Source organism: Atta cephalotes (genome assembly GCF_000143395.1).
Source record: "Atta cephalotes unplaced genomic scaffold scaffold00032, whole genome shotgun sequence".
NCBI classification, from domain to species: Eukaryota; Metazoa; Arthropoda; class Insecta; order Hymenoptera; family Formicidae; genus Atta; species Atta cephalotes.
In genome coordinates this window covers 459079-474835 of record NW_012130096.1, presented here as the reverse complement: position 1 = coordinate 474835, position 15757 = coordinate 459079, and the positions used below count along the sequence as shown (strand labels likewise).

The 15757-nt window shown below is 34.7% G+C and overlaps 1 protein-coding gene across 1 annotated transcript in view; it reads right to left on the bottom strand.

The window, feature by feature from the left end:
* Positions 1 to 4557: 4557 nt before the first annotated feature.
* Positions 4558 to 15757, bottom strand: part of LOC105621261 (nephrin-like) — a 213102-nt gene continuing 201902 nt past the window's right edge. Inside the window, exons 12-18 of the mRNA XM_012202731.1 lie at positions 15210 to 15500; positions 14360 to 14538; positions 13561 to 13981; positions 12371 to 12526; positions 11366 to 11493; positions 5726 to 5915; positions 4558 to 5036 (exon numbers count right to left, since the gene is read on the bottom strand). Of these exons, the coding sequence (XP_012058121.1) occupies positions 4558 to 5036; positions 5726 to 5915; positions 11366 to 11493; positions 12371 to 12526; positions 13561 to 13981; positions 14360 to 14538; positions 15210 to 15500 (1844 nt within the window). The remainder of the gene's footprint in view (positions 5037 to 5725; positions 5916 to 11365; positions 11494 to 12370; positions 12527 to 13560; positions 13982 to 14359; positions 14539 to 15209; positions 15501 to 15757) is intronic.

The window sequence follows — 15757 nt, the reverse complement described above, 5'->3', positions numbered from 1 at the left end:
TAATACACGTCTCTTCTCTCTCTCTCTCTCTCTCTCTCTCTCTCTCTCTCTCTCTCTCTCATTTTTTTATTTCTCCTTTTATCTCTTTTTGCTTTAAGCTTCATAGTTATCTACCATATTAACAAATAATATCGCTGTAATAAGAAACAACAATATATATGCATACGCTACGGAAAAACTTTATCCATAAAACTTTCAAACAATTTCTTTAACAAGCGATGTGACGCACGTGGCCGTCGGTCAGGTAAAGTATAATTGTCTCCTACAAACAATTCCACTCGTCGTGGAATGAAGCGTAGATCCCAGAAGATCTCTCTCCTCTTCCCATCGTCGCGAATCGGTTCCTCTTTTACGAAATCCCCAACTTACGGGAATCTTAATGCCAACGAACGCAACGTAGCGACGTAGTCCCGTGCGAAAACGAACAATTTTACAAATAAAAATTATAACGATCATTATAATCGTACAACGGAAATCGTTATAGCATGTAAATGTCGATTCGAGGAAACGCGACGTCGTTGGGATCTTTGCACCTCATTGTCACAGCCCTTTACCGCCGAAATACGGACACAGCGTGCGTTACATAGCTTTCTTCGCAATATATCCCCTTTATAATAGGCCAAATGCATTGAGTTTCCGTCATGGTCATCGTCGTCGTCATCAACGTTAACGTCATTGTCGGTCACTTTCAAAAATATATGTACGCTGACTACTTAGGCTTTCGACGAAGAACGGAAAGGCGTTGTCTCTCGTTCACAATCAACAGGATTAATTTTTCTTTTCTTTTTTTCGGATATACAGTGTTATTACCCTCTAGCAATACTTCGTTTATAGCCTAGGTAATAGTGAGACCCTCATATGATCCATTTGAATTACTTTTTTCTCGATTACTTTTTTTGTAATTTTTCTCTTCCGACCGCGTGAAACACTGAGACGTTATCGCACTATTTACACGGTTTAATCATAATTAGTAATTGGAAATAAATGCAAAAATATATGTATGTGTATGAACATTTAGTCGAGTTAATACGAGTATATCCGCGCAAGTTTTTCCTTCCGATCGTTCGCGCGAGTTGCGTGACAATCTTCTTCGTGCGCTCTTCTCGAAATAATCGGTAGAATATATTTACTCTTAACTAAAAATCATTACGTAGCAATTCAACTTATGTACTATTGTCTTTGTTCAAGATATCACTACGCCCAGACATTCACTATGTCCCCGTTCTTTCGTCCTCCTCTGGGAAAAAAAATCTCTCGCTGATTATGTTACTCTTCGCATGTCTTCATCTCGTAGCGGAGACGTTCGTAATAAAATCCTGACTGGGTCCGCGATGAATCACGATCTCAGCTCAACTCGATTTTCAGCCGAGTGAATTCAACATTTTGTCGTTATTCAGTTTTTGTTTTTTTAAATGCGCCCGCGTGAAGATGCATCATGGATGCATTCGCTCGTGTATTCGTGGCGAACGAAAAGTTCGGAATTACCAGTAAAACGCAAACGTACATGGGTTCTTTTTTTTTAACGACCGATTGCTTGCGATTGACAATCGTGAAAACATGAACGGTCGTTTAACATACATTGTATATGTGTATAATTTATCGCGTGTATGTAGAAGGTAAAAATATATTAAACAGTCGGTACGAACTATCTACAGTCTATTGACTTCAGGATCGGCAGTGAAACCTCTCGTTTTCTACGTACGATAGTGCTCAGATTCGTTTTTCGTTTCATTAGAATTACTCAAGAGACAATCGCAGCGCAGTTGTAAATAGTGATACAAGTTAAAAGACGTAAGTAATGCAAGTAATTAAAGCGCGAATGTGACTTATGATATGTAAATTATGTTATGCTAATAACGTTCTTAAACAGGTCATTCGTGTTACAGATGTAATGTATTAGTAAAGTTCTCCCGTGTAATTTTTAACACATCGCGTAATCTCTTTCTTGCGATGGGTAGAATAGTCTGAAGCCAATTGAAGAGTAATTATTTCTGTGTTTACCATTATATTTTCCACTTTTGGTAAACACAGAAATAAATGGTAAAAGAAAAAAGTCTAAAGTTTTCATGTGAAAAATGTAATCATCAATTGAATGGCTCAAATAAAACTTAATATGCTATTTTTAAACATATTAAATTTATATAATAAACATTTATTAAATTATTCATATTAAATATATAAAAAATGATTTCAAAAAACAATTTCAATAAAAAAAAAGGAAGTAACCTTCATATTTTTTTGATACCTCCACTTAGAAAAAAATAACGTGATCAAAATATGCTCCTCCCCCCTCTTCGTTTCTTTCATTTAAAACATTTTCTTGTATTAATGGTTTCGAAGAATTGATCGTAGACATTTCTTATATATATAGGTATTTTTATATTGAAAAAAAAGATATACTTTTACAAAATTCCATCCGCTGTGAATTTCTTGTGTAATAATGTAATATATGTAAGAAATTTAAATATTTTTTTACAATATATGAACATAAATATGATAGTATGCAATCCCCCTTTATTATTTATGTATTATTTATGTACTTTTAAGTGAGATATTAAAATCAACTTCCTTTCCGAATATACAATAATAAGTATTAAGATCATAATCCTTCCTAAAATTACAATTGACTCCAGGCTCTTCTATTCATTCTCGCAAGGCTCGTAAAATCCTGAATGCTCTTGTAAAGTACGAAATGATGGATTCACTAAGAATTCTTGTCATTTAGTGCTAAAGATGGCTATATTTTATAACTTTAAGTGTTTCACCAAGTGGGAATGTCGAGATTAGAGATCAAATTGCCACATTTAGCGCTAAACTCGGCGTTATCATTCGTAAATATCGTGTAGAAGGAGCTATCGTTAACTTAAATAGAGGATCATAAACGACATGAATAGAGAATGAGAAGGAAAGAAAGCTTAACGTCGCTGCTATCAAATTTTCTACGATTTTCAATGCACACCTCTTTTGTAATAACGATTGTCTCGCCTCCCTCAGTCTCGAATTGTCGGATAAACCGACTTGACATGAAAATAAATAATGGACGGTCATGACGGATATGCCCACTCTTGCGAGCTTTAAGGGGCAGTATTGTGCGATTATTAATTAATTGCTATCAATATTTTAGAAATCAATATTTCTGATTTTGCGCAACAGTCATAATTATGAAAACCTGATATCCCCGATGAGATTAGTATTTTGGAATTAGAATAACCAACGTCAAATTGGAAGACAGATGGACAATTTTGTGCATTAAAAAAGCTTGCAAGAACTAGCTTGAGTTAATTTTTGAAATAGAAATTTATTTTACAGCATGAACTATATAATAGTTACAACCTAACTAGGAAAATAATAGAAATAAAATATTAAAAACATGTAATCTGAATATATATTATTTTTTTCTTTCAAGCTTTAAATCATGATATATTGATTATTCTAGCACCAAAAGACAATATATTCCATGATATTTATAGTAATGTCACTGTTGATCGTGAAGTTTGATTGCACACTTAGAAATTTGATAATATCTATGTATTTCGGCGTCAGTCACAGTCAGAGCGAGGAAAGTCATTCCCCATATTGATATTTTAAGGATCTCTCGCGAATTTTCCGACAGTTGTTGATATCAGCATAGTGATATCTAAACATAATCGCTATGACGAGAAGCGTACTTGCTGACGTTCACAAAATAACCGAAAAACAATTATCATGGGGTTGTTTTCTCGTCTATTTCTTGGATCATACGTGTATTTACAGAAAAAATATACTTTCCTCGACGATCGGTGCGTCGATTTGGAGCTCGATCGTTCGATGCGTCGTGATTACGTCGCTGTTTAGCGAGTACGCTAAATAACGTTAAGGCGAGCGGAAAAGAAGAATTAGAGCAGGGAAAATGATAAAGATGAGGGGAGGGAAAGGCAGAATAGCGGAGGAGGAACGGTAGAACCATCCTCGAGTTTTTTGAAAAACGCTCGCGTGTGTTGGATCGCGCGGTCATTCTCTCTTTCTCTTTTTCTTCAAGATCGCTCCTTATCGAGCACTCAATTATACATACATGTATCCCTAAGATTAGAATTCAATCGCGTAGGAGAGCCCCGCGCGTGTCTCCTTTCTAGGAAATAACCGCGTGGAAGGGAAAGGCTGTTTACAGCATGAACCTGGTGCACCACTCTCTCGTCCCGCATCAACGTTCTTATTTTCTCTTTGTTTTTGTCTTTCTCTATTTACACACTTCGTCGTACTTTCGTTCTTGTGCACCAAACAGAGTCCTCGGAGATTGTTCAGGCGCATGATGATGAGTGCCAGGGCCTTCAGCCGCGACACTGTCGTTCGTGAGCCGTCGCTACGCTCGTTCTTTTCGCTCGTCGTTTAGGGAGATGAACAATGACGATGCGAATGAGGTGGACGATTCAGAGGAGGATCCATCATCACGATGCTCTGCGTCGTTCAGAGACGCGTACTCCTCTCTGTGACCGTGGTTGGTTGATGGTCCTCGTCGTCGTTCTGAGCGATGGCACGATATTTGCCGCGCGTCGAGCTGGGCCCGAAGATTGGTGAGCCTCAGACAAGATGACCGTCGATGTCGGAGTAACTAGGCGTCGCCGCAAACGTCGACAGCGGATGACTCTGACAGGACGGCGGCGGCGGATGCAAATGCGGATGCGAATGAGGACCTCCGTTGTTGGCACCGGTACGAGCGAACGTGGCGGGTGGCGGCGGCACCGATGGCGGTATCGGCGACTTGGTGCCCGCGGTCATCACAGTGACATCGGGCGGTGGCACGGGACGTGGCAGCGTTCTAGTGCGCGTCAGGGTGCCGGTGCTAGCTCCCGTCATGTGTCCACCCATTATATGACCTGTCGAACCCATGGATGAAGGATAGTAAGGTCCGCCGGTTGGATCGATAGCGGGTGGTGCCGGACTTGGATTCCCGTCGTAGCCCATGTAGCCTCGACCGCCATTGTCCATCTCCACGCTGTAGAAGCTCACGTCGTTGGGCGGCGCCGGGCTCGGATTGCCGATGTAACTCGACTTTGACACTATAACATTAGATGACAATTGTTTTTAAGAGGAGACACGAAAAGCTACATAGATGTTAGATACTGCTGGAGAGACAATAATGAAAATTCAGCGGATTCCATATATGCCGTTATGATTTATGACATTGCAATCCGTCAAATTTCATATCTAGAATTCCAATATTTTTCTTCATATTATTCCTTAGTGCTTTAGGGCACATGATGTATCACTTTATCCCTATTCAATGAACACGGATAGAAGGATATGTCATACAATCATATAATTTACAGCCTACATTTCTTATCATTGAGAATTAAAAACAATATGAATTTTTTTAACCTTTCGATGTCGCACTACAGAAACAACAAGTCCGTTGGTATACCCAACAAATTCGATTGTTTATAACTTTCATAAAAATAAACATATATATTATATATATTTTAAAAGTAAATATTTTTTTCAATCAAAACATTATACATTAAAGAATATAACAAACAAATATGTATATATTTTATTAATAGAAAAATTATAAGCAATGAGAAAAATTGGAAAAGTTGGAGGAAGAAGCTGGATATGCCATACTGAGAATGACACCGAAGAGTGAATATATTTAAAATTGTAGAAACAAGGAGTATAAAATTTACGTGTAACGTATAAAAAAATAGCGGATCATACTGTATTTATGTAATTTGTATTTATTGATACTTACACGTACCTGAGAGAGTCCCGCTGGCGGTGGTTCGCTGCGGCGGCGAGTCCATGTTCATGGACGTTTGCATGTGATTGCTGCGACGACCGAGGGTGCCCTGATGAACCTGCATCTCTAAACCGCCTTTCCCGAAATCCTGCATAGTTTGATCTATTAAATACGTGCTAGCTGCGGTTTTGCGCCCCTCATCCTGTTATACAACAAATTGAACGACAAATTGATTTGTGATTTGTGGTCCGATATCCGGTTACATTTCGCAAATAACACAGACGGACATGAAACGGGCTTCGGAAGATAAATCTTTGTTTCAGAAATTTGCTTCAATAAATCATAAAATTTTTCTTATATGAATGCAATCAATATACATATTGTTTCTGATATAATAGAATATCTAAAAGAATTATTTTGTTACATACTGTTTGTATCATTAGACTTTAAGTATAAATCTGAAAATAATATAAGTAATTTCTATACATAAATAATTTAATTCCTTGCATTTCTTTGTAATTAATATATCCACGCCATTCTTTGTAATTAATATATTAATACAAGTTTCAACAAGTGTATTTAAGTACTTTTTGTACTTAAAATCCTTTGGAAGTATGAGAAAAGCGAGAGAGAGAGTGAATTATTTATATCTTTGTAGTATTAGAATTAGAATATCAATAAACGCTTAAATATACATTCAATTTTCAATCGCTAAAATATACATTCAATTTGCATTTATTAACATTTACAATTAACTTCATTTCCATTTCAAATCTTCGTGCTAATTTTACGAAAATAATATTAACAATATTTAAAGTATCAAGTAGTCTAATAATTTAATTAATTTTACTAATCTAATTAATAATATAATTGACTTATAATAAGCTTATAATTAGCGATTTATTAATAACATTTAATGTTGTATTATTAATAATAAATTAATAACATAAAATCTGTAATCTCCTATAATTAGTGACACCTAATCGAAAATTAGTTTTAATACGTTGTATGTTAAGTCTGAATGCATAATTAACAATGAGAAATTTTATTACGAAGTTGGCTTCGATATCCGCTCATTTTGTTTTGTTTAACTTGCTATTTTAAACGTCATTTTGCTTGTAGTCCTACAACATAGATTTACGCTAAGAATTGTTCGCACATTTTATGTATTTTTTTCGACGAAGGATAGCGTATCTTGTGAATGCTAGAGTATCAAACAGCGTCATACAATCGCCATAGCGTGTCAAATCGACGCGATCGAGATTAACCAAGTTCTTCGATATTACGCTTTCCTTCGTCTCGAACATCTACGGATATGTAATGTACCCGTTAAACACAACTAACAGTAACATTATATAAAAAATGCATTTAGAAATATAGGATGTTATCATTTTATCTTTGTTGTTCACCGAATGTTAAACGGATTAAAATAATATATGCATTAAGAAAAATTTCTGGTTAAAAATGAACAAACTAGAACATTCTAATCATATAAATTAAAATTTTTTTTAAAACCAAATATCTTGATTTGTTCGCTTTTAATCAGAATTTCAATTAATGCAACCAGATTCTTTTTTTCGGTATAAATGCAATTGAAGTTTCTGAATGCAGTCCAATGTTACAATTTCCCAGTCAACAATATAAATGTATAATATATATTGTACATAACATACATATTATATATAACAGTTACATTATTGAGTAGGAAATTATAATATTATAATATTAATTTGATGTTACTAATAGTTTGTGTTCAGCGGGATAAGATAATCTATTTATTAAAGGATGCATCGTTTCCACATCGTTTACCCCTTCAAAATTCATCGCGCACTGAATGGATTCCTGCGTTAATTGTAATAGCGAGTATTAATTGAATATATTACACTATTTTTTTTATTAATTTTTAAAAATAATATTTCACGATTTTCGCGGAACAACATGAAGTTGCCTGCACACGCTTCGATTCTTTCCTAATATCACGCAACATATAAAGAACGTGCCAAAACGGCGGTTTATTCAGTTTATTGCATGTCGCGATGTTTACTCATCCCGAATGCGTGTGTCGCAAATGCAATAAACGGAAATGCTGAAACGACGAGTAATCATCGTGTTGTATTAACGTGTACACTCGCGCGAGATTAATCGCGTTGTTCAACGTCGCGTTAGTGGCGCGTTTCTCTTCGGTCGAGTTCTCGCCTCGCGTTATTCATTTACGGTCTATTTTATCTATTTGTTTAAAAATGCAGAATTTTCGGTGTTAGTTGTTCATTCGAAGCTTATTGCGCCAATAATTAAACAGACATTTTCATCAATTGTGGCATTTACAAGAAATAGCTTTATTGAAATCTTGTAAAAAATTCTCTAAGAATTCTCGGATTTTTTCCAAGTATTTTTATTTAAAATGCCAGACAAGATTAGACAATTTTTTAAATGCAACTTTGAAATAAATTGGAATGCAAGTAATGCAAATAGATTAAATATTATAAATTAGTAAAAGAAAGGTATTCCAAGAGATTATATCCATCATTTTCTACAATTAAAATTGCCATTGCCTTCTTTAATATCTGACAGTATGCATTTAGTAACTTTGTATTCTTTAAATTCTCGCGCGCGGTTTGTGGTGACGCGGATCCGTGTGAAGTTGCTGGCGCGCGTTTCGAAACGTTGCCAACGTCACGCGATGCACGATACACATAAATGGCACTGAAGCGTCCATGTCGGCTCGCTGCGTCTCGCGCTATTCGCTCATCCCGATTGCGTCGCAAGTGCAATAAACGTCGGAAATACCGACAAATCATGGGTGAGCATTTTATATTATACCAACGTATACGATACGAAATTAATCGCGTCATTCGATGTCGCGTTACTTGCGTGCTTATTCTTTTCGGTCGAGTTCTCGTCCCGCGTCATCCATGGGTATAGTCTATTTGTAAAAAAACGCGGGATTTCGGTGGTAGTTATTCATTCGAGCTCATCGTGTTAGTAATTGAATATAGATATTTGCATCAATTGTGGCATTCAGTAACTCTCAATTGTTTCGATAATATTTCGATCGCGAATTCGCATAAAATTGCCGTGAGTTTAGAGTCCTTCCTCATATATAACGGTGCATGTAATGGCGAAGCGTTCACGCTATTTGCTCTCGAACGCGTCGCAAGTGCAATAAACGTTGGAAATGCTGAAATCAATAACGGATAAACATCGTATATTATGTCAACGTACACGATCGTGCGAGATTAATCATGTCATTCAATGTCGTCTTAAGGCTCGATTGTAAGGCACCAATGTAAAGGCGGGAGCACAGAGTCTTGTATAACGCATAATGTATAATATGCATATGAAAATTAATCGATCAAAGTCTTTCATTTCCCTTTATTTTTTTCGACGAAATAAAAGACTAATTGTTGAATTTCTTCTGCTTTGAGCATTATACGTTATGCATAAGGCATAAAGATTTGTGTTTCTTTAGATTAATTTTAATCTCGATTCTATTTATTTTTTATCTTTTTCTAATCGAAGAACATTTGCGCGCGTGGTTCGCAGTGATGATGAAGTCCGCGTGAAATTGCCGACAAGCGCTTCAAGTTCTTCCTAACTTCGCGGCATGCATATGGCGCCAAAACGTCGACTTCATTACGTCTCATGGTTCATATTCGTCCCGAACGTGTCGCAAGTATATACAACAAACGTTGGAAACGCCGAAATGAACGGGTGAGCACTGGACTGTATTACATATTAATTATACGATTGCAATTAACCGTATCGTTCTACAATCTCAACCATTTCTATTTTCAGCATGGAGATGCGTCATGTTATGTCTATCCTTCTAAATCGCGCATCAGATCGATTAAAGTACTCGATTATCAACCCTAATTAGAGAGAAATATTGATTAAACTTTCTAATAGCTAGCTCGACAATTGTGTTATGTGAATCAGCATATTCACGCTCGTTCCGAATTTCTCGCTCAACGCTCGTCATTACGTCGCGCATAATGAACATCGAAAATCGCGATCGGACGATCGATCGTTGCGTATTGCGTTATTTTTTTCGTCATGAGTGCAATAAACATCGGATGTGCTGTACAAAGTGGCGAGAGATCATGTCCCGTTAATTAGTAGTCGCGACGATAATTAGCTATTTAGTGCTTCGAATTGACTATTATCCACCTCAGTGACTATTTCGGGCGATGGGAACACCGGATGGAGAAATAGCGGCAATAGTGTAACGACTGGTAAGTAAATTTGTCCGATCGTCGATTAATTAACCTGGCATTATTCCGGAAAAGCGAGTTTACCGCGAATCAGAAAAAATAAGCTATATGCGTTATATTCTCATATTATATTCTCTTTCGATCAATAGTAATAAATTTGATATTTCATGCGTGAAAAATTCGTTAATCCTATCTTTAACAGAATATAAAATAATAAAAAATAATAAAAAAAATTTTAACTAAATAAATAATAAATAATAAAATAATGAAAACCAAACAATAACCGAATAAAAACTGAAAATGTAAATTTTATCAGATTTTTAAAAAATTATTTTTTACCGAATTATTTTTGCGTGAAATATAATCTTTCTCTAAATTTATTGGTTTAAAAATTGTAAAGTATCTTCGGATTATTTATTTTCAAAAAAATAATTTTTATACATCGATAGATAAATTTGTTATTATATGTATAAAAAAACATAGTCTTTTCATTTTCATTTACAGATCAATATCATGACATTCAATTCCACGTCATTTCGGTGAGTCATATAAATTAAATTTTTTAATAAAGTTAAAATCAGTATTTTTTTCTGTTCATTGAATTTGAACATTGGTAACAATTGAATTTTAACATTGTGCGCGGTTCATCATATTTTATTACTCTCTCATTATTACTCTTACTTCCATTATACACTGGAGATCTAACACTACTGTGAGAAAGAAAGCAAGTGTTTAATGATTTAAAAAGCCAAGAGTGATTTTATGAAGAATTTATAAAACCGTAAAATCTTATTGGATTAAGATGTTGCGAGCAACTTAGACTGTTGTAATCATAGCGCTATGTTTTGAGTTTAAGAGGTACGTTAAATTTACCTGAGGGTAGTTACCTTTAGCCAAACTCTGCGATCGAATGATATGAAGTCATTATATGACAAATATAGATGATAACATATTATAAAACAATATCAGGATTTTATATGAAAATGAAAGTACGTTATGCGAAAGCTGTAAAAATAACTGCAATTTGAGAAAAAAAACAGTAGTTTAACTTCAAATTATTAAAGTTAACTTCGTATTCAGGTTCCTACAGATTACTGGGCTCGTAAGTAAGACCTCGTGTAGCTTTCAAATAATCGATAACTGAAATAATATCATGCTAAAATAATGCGATATATATTATATAAATGGTTGAAAAATAAAATTAAAATTGGCAGCAAGAGGAAATAACAGTATCATTATTCTGCTCATTTTATTGCTTATCACAACATCTTAGAAGATAAAACGGAACTGTGAAAAAACATAGAAACCAAATGATAAAAAGGAGCGAGAGTGAGAGTAGCGAAACTAATAGGGGGAGCGGAACAGAAAAAGTGTTGCTAGAACTCAAACCTACCCTCCGGAATTACTTGTTACTAAGAACATACTGACTGATGGCACTGACCACGTAATCATTAGCGTCGAAGTTGACGTCGCTCTTCTCGTCTGACATCGAACTTAATTCGCCAGTCATGGTGTCGCCATTGACGGTGGATGGTGCATACATATCCGCGGTCTGTGATTTATTAATGCCTATTCAAAAATAACATACGTTAAACATGTGATTAGCAAAGCGAAATGCGCATGGTAAGGCTATACAGCCGCGTACAGAAGATTAATTTAATTGAACTCTCTTTTACTTGAAATCTCATGAAGTAAAATCTCACTCGAAAAAACTGAAAATTTAGCCTGTTTTAAAAGAAGAATGAAAATACGACCACTCTTGTTCAAAAGAGGCAGATTTTTCACTCTTTTTAGAATGAAATTTATTCTTTTGAAATGAGATTCACTCTAAAAGAGTGAAATCTTAATCCCTTTTTTGGAATGTAATCCCAGGGTAGAGAATCTCACTCCAAAAAAGGGATTGAGATTTCACTCCTTAGCTTCGGAGTGAATCTCATTTCAAAAGAGTAAATCTTACTTTAAAAAGAATGAAAATCTGCTCTCTCTTGAACAAGATATTTTCACTCTTTTTTCAGAACAAGCTAAGTTTTCAGTCTCTTCAAATGATATTTCACGAGATTTTGAGAGAAACAATATAATTTTATTTTTTTAACAAATAAATCGCGAATATTTTTGACAACATATGTGAATAAGAAAAGACACATAATGGTAATGTTAACTAAGTTATAATCATGAATTCATTAATTTTAATTTTATCAATCTATATCATAGCTACATATTTATTAATATAATTAATTAGTTTTATTGACATAATTAAAGTTAGACAATTCCTTAAACATTTTAATTAGAGTAAATGATATTGTATGTAATTTTCATTTTACTTTAAAGTCTTTTGCAAAATTGATTAGGAAAGTAAACTTATTTTCTGCCATGGCTGTAGCTGAACATTGGGCTAAATCTTATAATTTGAAGCGCATACGCTAAATATTGTTGATCACAAACTTACGAGTTTTATTTCGTTTTCGTATTATGTACCACGACATGATGAAGACATTAACGATAAAAATGATGACGGAAGTTGCTGCTAACGTATAGATATAATTCATTGGAAAGTCACCCTTTTCCGAGAGGACATCCGGCAGGTTTTCCTCGTTATTCGGGCCTAGAGAAATAAAGGAGAGAAAAAACACATGATAGATATTATATTTACCGGTACGTTGGACCTTCTTTTTCGATTTTATTGTAGCAAAGACTATGGTTGCGGCAATGAGTAGGCAAGCAGAGGCGGAAACAGTGATGATAATGACGATGATGTAGGAGGAACTATTCTCGCTTGATGTCAACTCGGTTGGTGGCGCCTCGCCTGTAACCCAAGCCAATGCCCCATCACCGGTTTATGTTATTCATGCAAGTATCTACTGTTAGTTACACGTTCAACTTCGAAATCCTCAGCTATTGCGAATGCTGTAACGCCATTTATTGGATTTTACGACCATTGGATTTAACTAGATAAATCAAATAGCAACTAAATAGCTTGCTTAGCTTATATCCCCATAAAAAGCAAGCAAGTAACTTGTCTTTCTATATTATAAAATAATCATAATAATGCGCGGTAGTTACATACAGTTCAATTTCCAAATTTTAATTGTAATTTCCTTATCAAGCTTACAATTTATCTAACTTGGAATTAGAAGCGTTTGAAAAAATACAATTTCGAAAAAATTTCAAGGCTAAGCGTCACCGTACTGATACCATTGGTATGAATCATGCTGAAAATCACTGCGTTATACGTATGATGTTGTATATGCTATGCTACGTAATGTCCAATGTACTTTATTACAACTAACGATATAATGCCATGCGAACAACATTCATGAGACGCACTAAATATACGTAACATAATATACGATCAACCCAATTACTGAGTACAATTAATTATGTGGATGCGAGGCAATCTCGTTTAATTATGTCTCAATGATCTGCATAATGATTTAGCAAGCTGTTATTTTTTATCATGTAGTGTGAATAACTTAGTACTATCTAGTACAGATATTTCGCTTATGAGAAAAAACTATAATCTTCATGAGAATGATCTTTATGATTATGATTTTTGTTAATTACGTCATACTATAGTGGAAAGCTGTTTTTGCTATTTTCAAGTAGTGAAGCGATCTACAGTGTTTATCTACAACTTACGAAGCGTCTGGACTTTGACGAGATCTGGTAAGAAACCGCTGTCTCCCTTTTCGTTGATGGCCTTTACGCTAAATACGTAATAAGTCCCTAGCGACAGGCCGGATATAGTAGCTTTGTATTCGCCGGGCACGACGTCCATATAGTGATAGCGATCGTCATAGTCCAACGCTTGTCGCCATCGTACTTGATGAGACGTCGGCAAACCTCCATCGAAACCGCGTTTCCAAATTAACGTGACTGAGTCGTGCGTATAGTTGTATACTTCCAAGTCACTAGGCTTGTCCGGCGGTGAAGTAACGTCCAAAAGTATATTTTCTGTGGAGTGTCCCATTTTATTTTGGGCAAGACATTCATACTTTCCGTAATCCTGCGATCTCACTTTGTAGATGGTCAACGTTGTTTCCGAATAGAGTTCCGACAGCTAGAAAATGTAGAGACGAATTATTACTTTATCATTAAGGATGCAAATATTATTAAGACATCAAAATCAAAAAGATATTTCGAATGCGTAACTGTCTTCCGAGTATATAGTTCTTGTAATAATACAGTTATCGTTTCTCTCGGCAAAATTTTAATTGGGTGTTGTGACCTCTTTACAACTTTCGAACTTGCAACGATAAATATATCCTTAACTATGTCCGACATGGAAATTCTATCAAAGCGAAATTCGTTCGAAGTTAAACGAAGAACAAGATTTACAGTACGCGATACAATACTATGGCCTAGGTGCTCTAAAGGAGATATACTGGTAAAGGAAGTCGTTATTTAAGAGATAAGTACATCTTATAAAGCGACTTACATCGCTGTGAGTGATACTATATTTATCCTCGGTTGCATTCGGCAATAAAGTTTTCCCATTGAAGATCCAAGTGAAATGCGGCAATGGAGATCCTCGCGCTTTGCAGAACAATTGGACGTTTATTCCTTTGTTTGCCGCTGCCTTTCGCGTCAGCGGGGTGTTCGTCATTTCTGGTTTAACTGCGCATAAAAGTACCAGTAAATTCTTTATTACGCACTTTCCGATATATGAATCGCGCACACGAATATATTTCGAGAAGTTTTGCATATATTCCACGTGTATATCTATAACTGCTTTTTTTATTACGATATGATTAAACGATATTTTTGTAACAATTATAGAGCCAGCGACTTATTATTATTAATTATTATTGACTATTATTGACTATTATTGATATTATATTGGCTAAAGCACAATTATTGTAATAATAACATTGTAAATTTAATTATTAATATCTATAATTAGGGTACTTTTAACTAAATTAATATAATTGTTTATTGTATAAATACTAAGCTTAAATAAATATTAGTAGTCATTATTATTAGTATTTCATATAGAAATTTTTCAATTTTTGTTTCAAAATTTTTGTTGCTAAATTCATTGCTCGTGTTTACTCTTTTTCTAAAAATATAGTAACAGTTAAAACCATTACTAAATGATGTATTACAATTAAATTCACATGATACAGCAATTAAATTGTCGTGTGATACAATATTTAAATTTACTAAAATTGTTATTAAACTGAATCTATTCAATTTTTATCGTCCATTCACGCTTAGAATTTCTCACGTAGAATTCGACAATTAATTATTTATCATTGTAAATAATTAAAATAAAATCCTTTACGTACAATTAGTAATAAATAGAATAGGATCCGATGTTATGTTGCCAATGCCATTGTTGACCTTGCATCGATACTCGCCAACATCTTCTTGGCTGGGATTTTCTATGTGAAGATACGATGTCCGATTAATGAATGATGTCGAGTAACGTCCCGGCAGCTCAGGATTCGATCCTATTTTCTGCCATGTGACATACTCATCGCCGATCGGACTGCCGTCGACTTCACAAAACAGCTTTGCTTCGATACCCGGTGGGTAAACTATCCCCGACGAGGAAGTACGCTTGATTTTAGCTGGATCTGGAGGATATAGTGAATAAAATGAGTTATAATTTGCATATTAGCGAGAACAATTTTAGACACATACATTAAAAGACTTTTTAAAATCACTTGATGTCTAAGAAATCACTATAGAAGGAAGAGAAAGAGAAAAAAAATATTAAAGAAGATTAAAGTAATTATAAGAAATTCGACAAAAAAAATTAGAGATAGGAAATTGTATAAATAATTAAAATAATATATATATATATATATATATATATATATATATATATAAT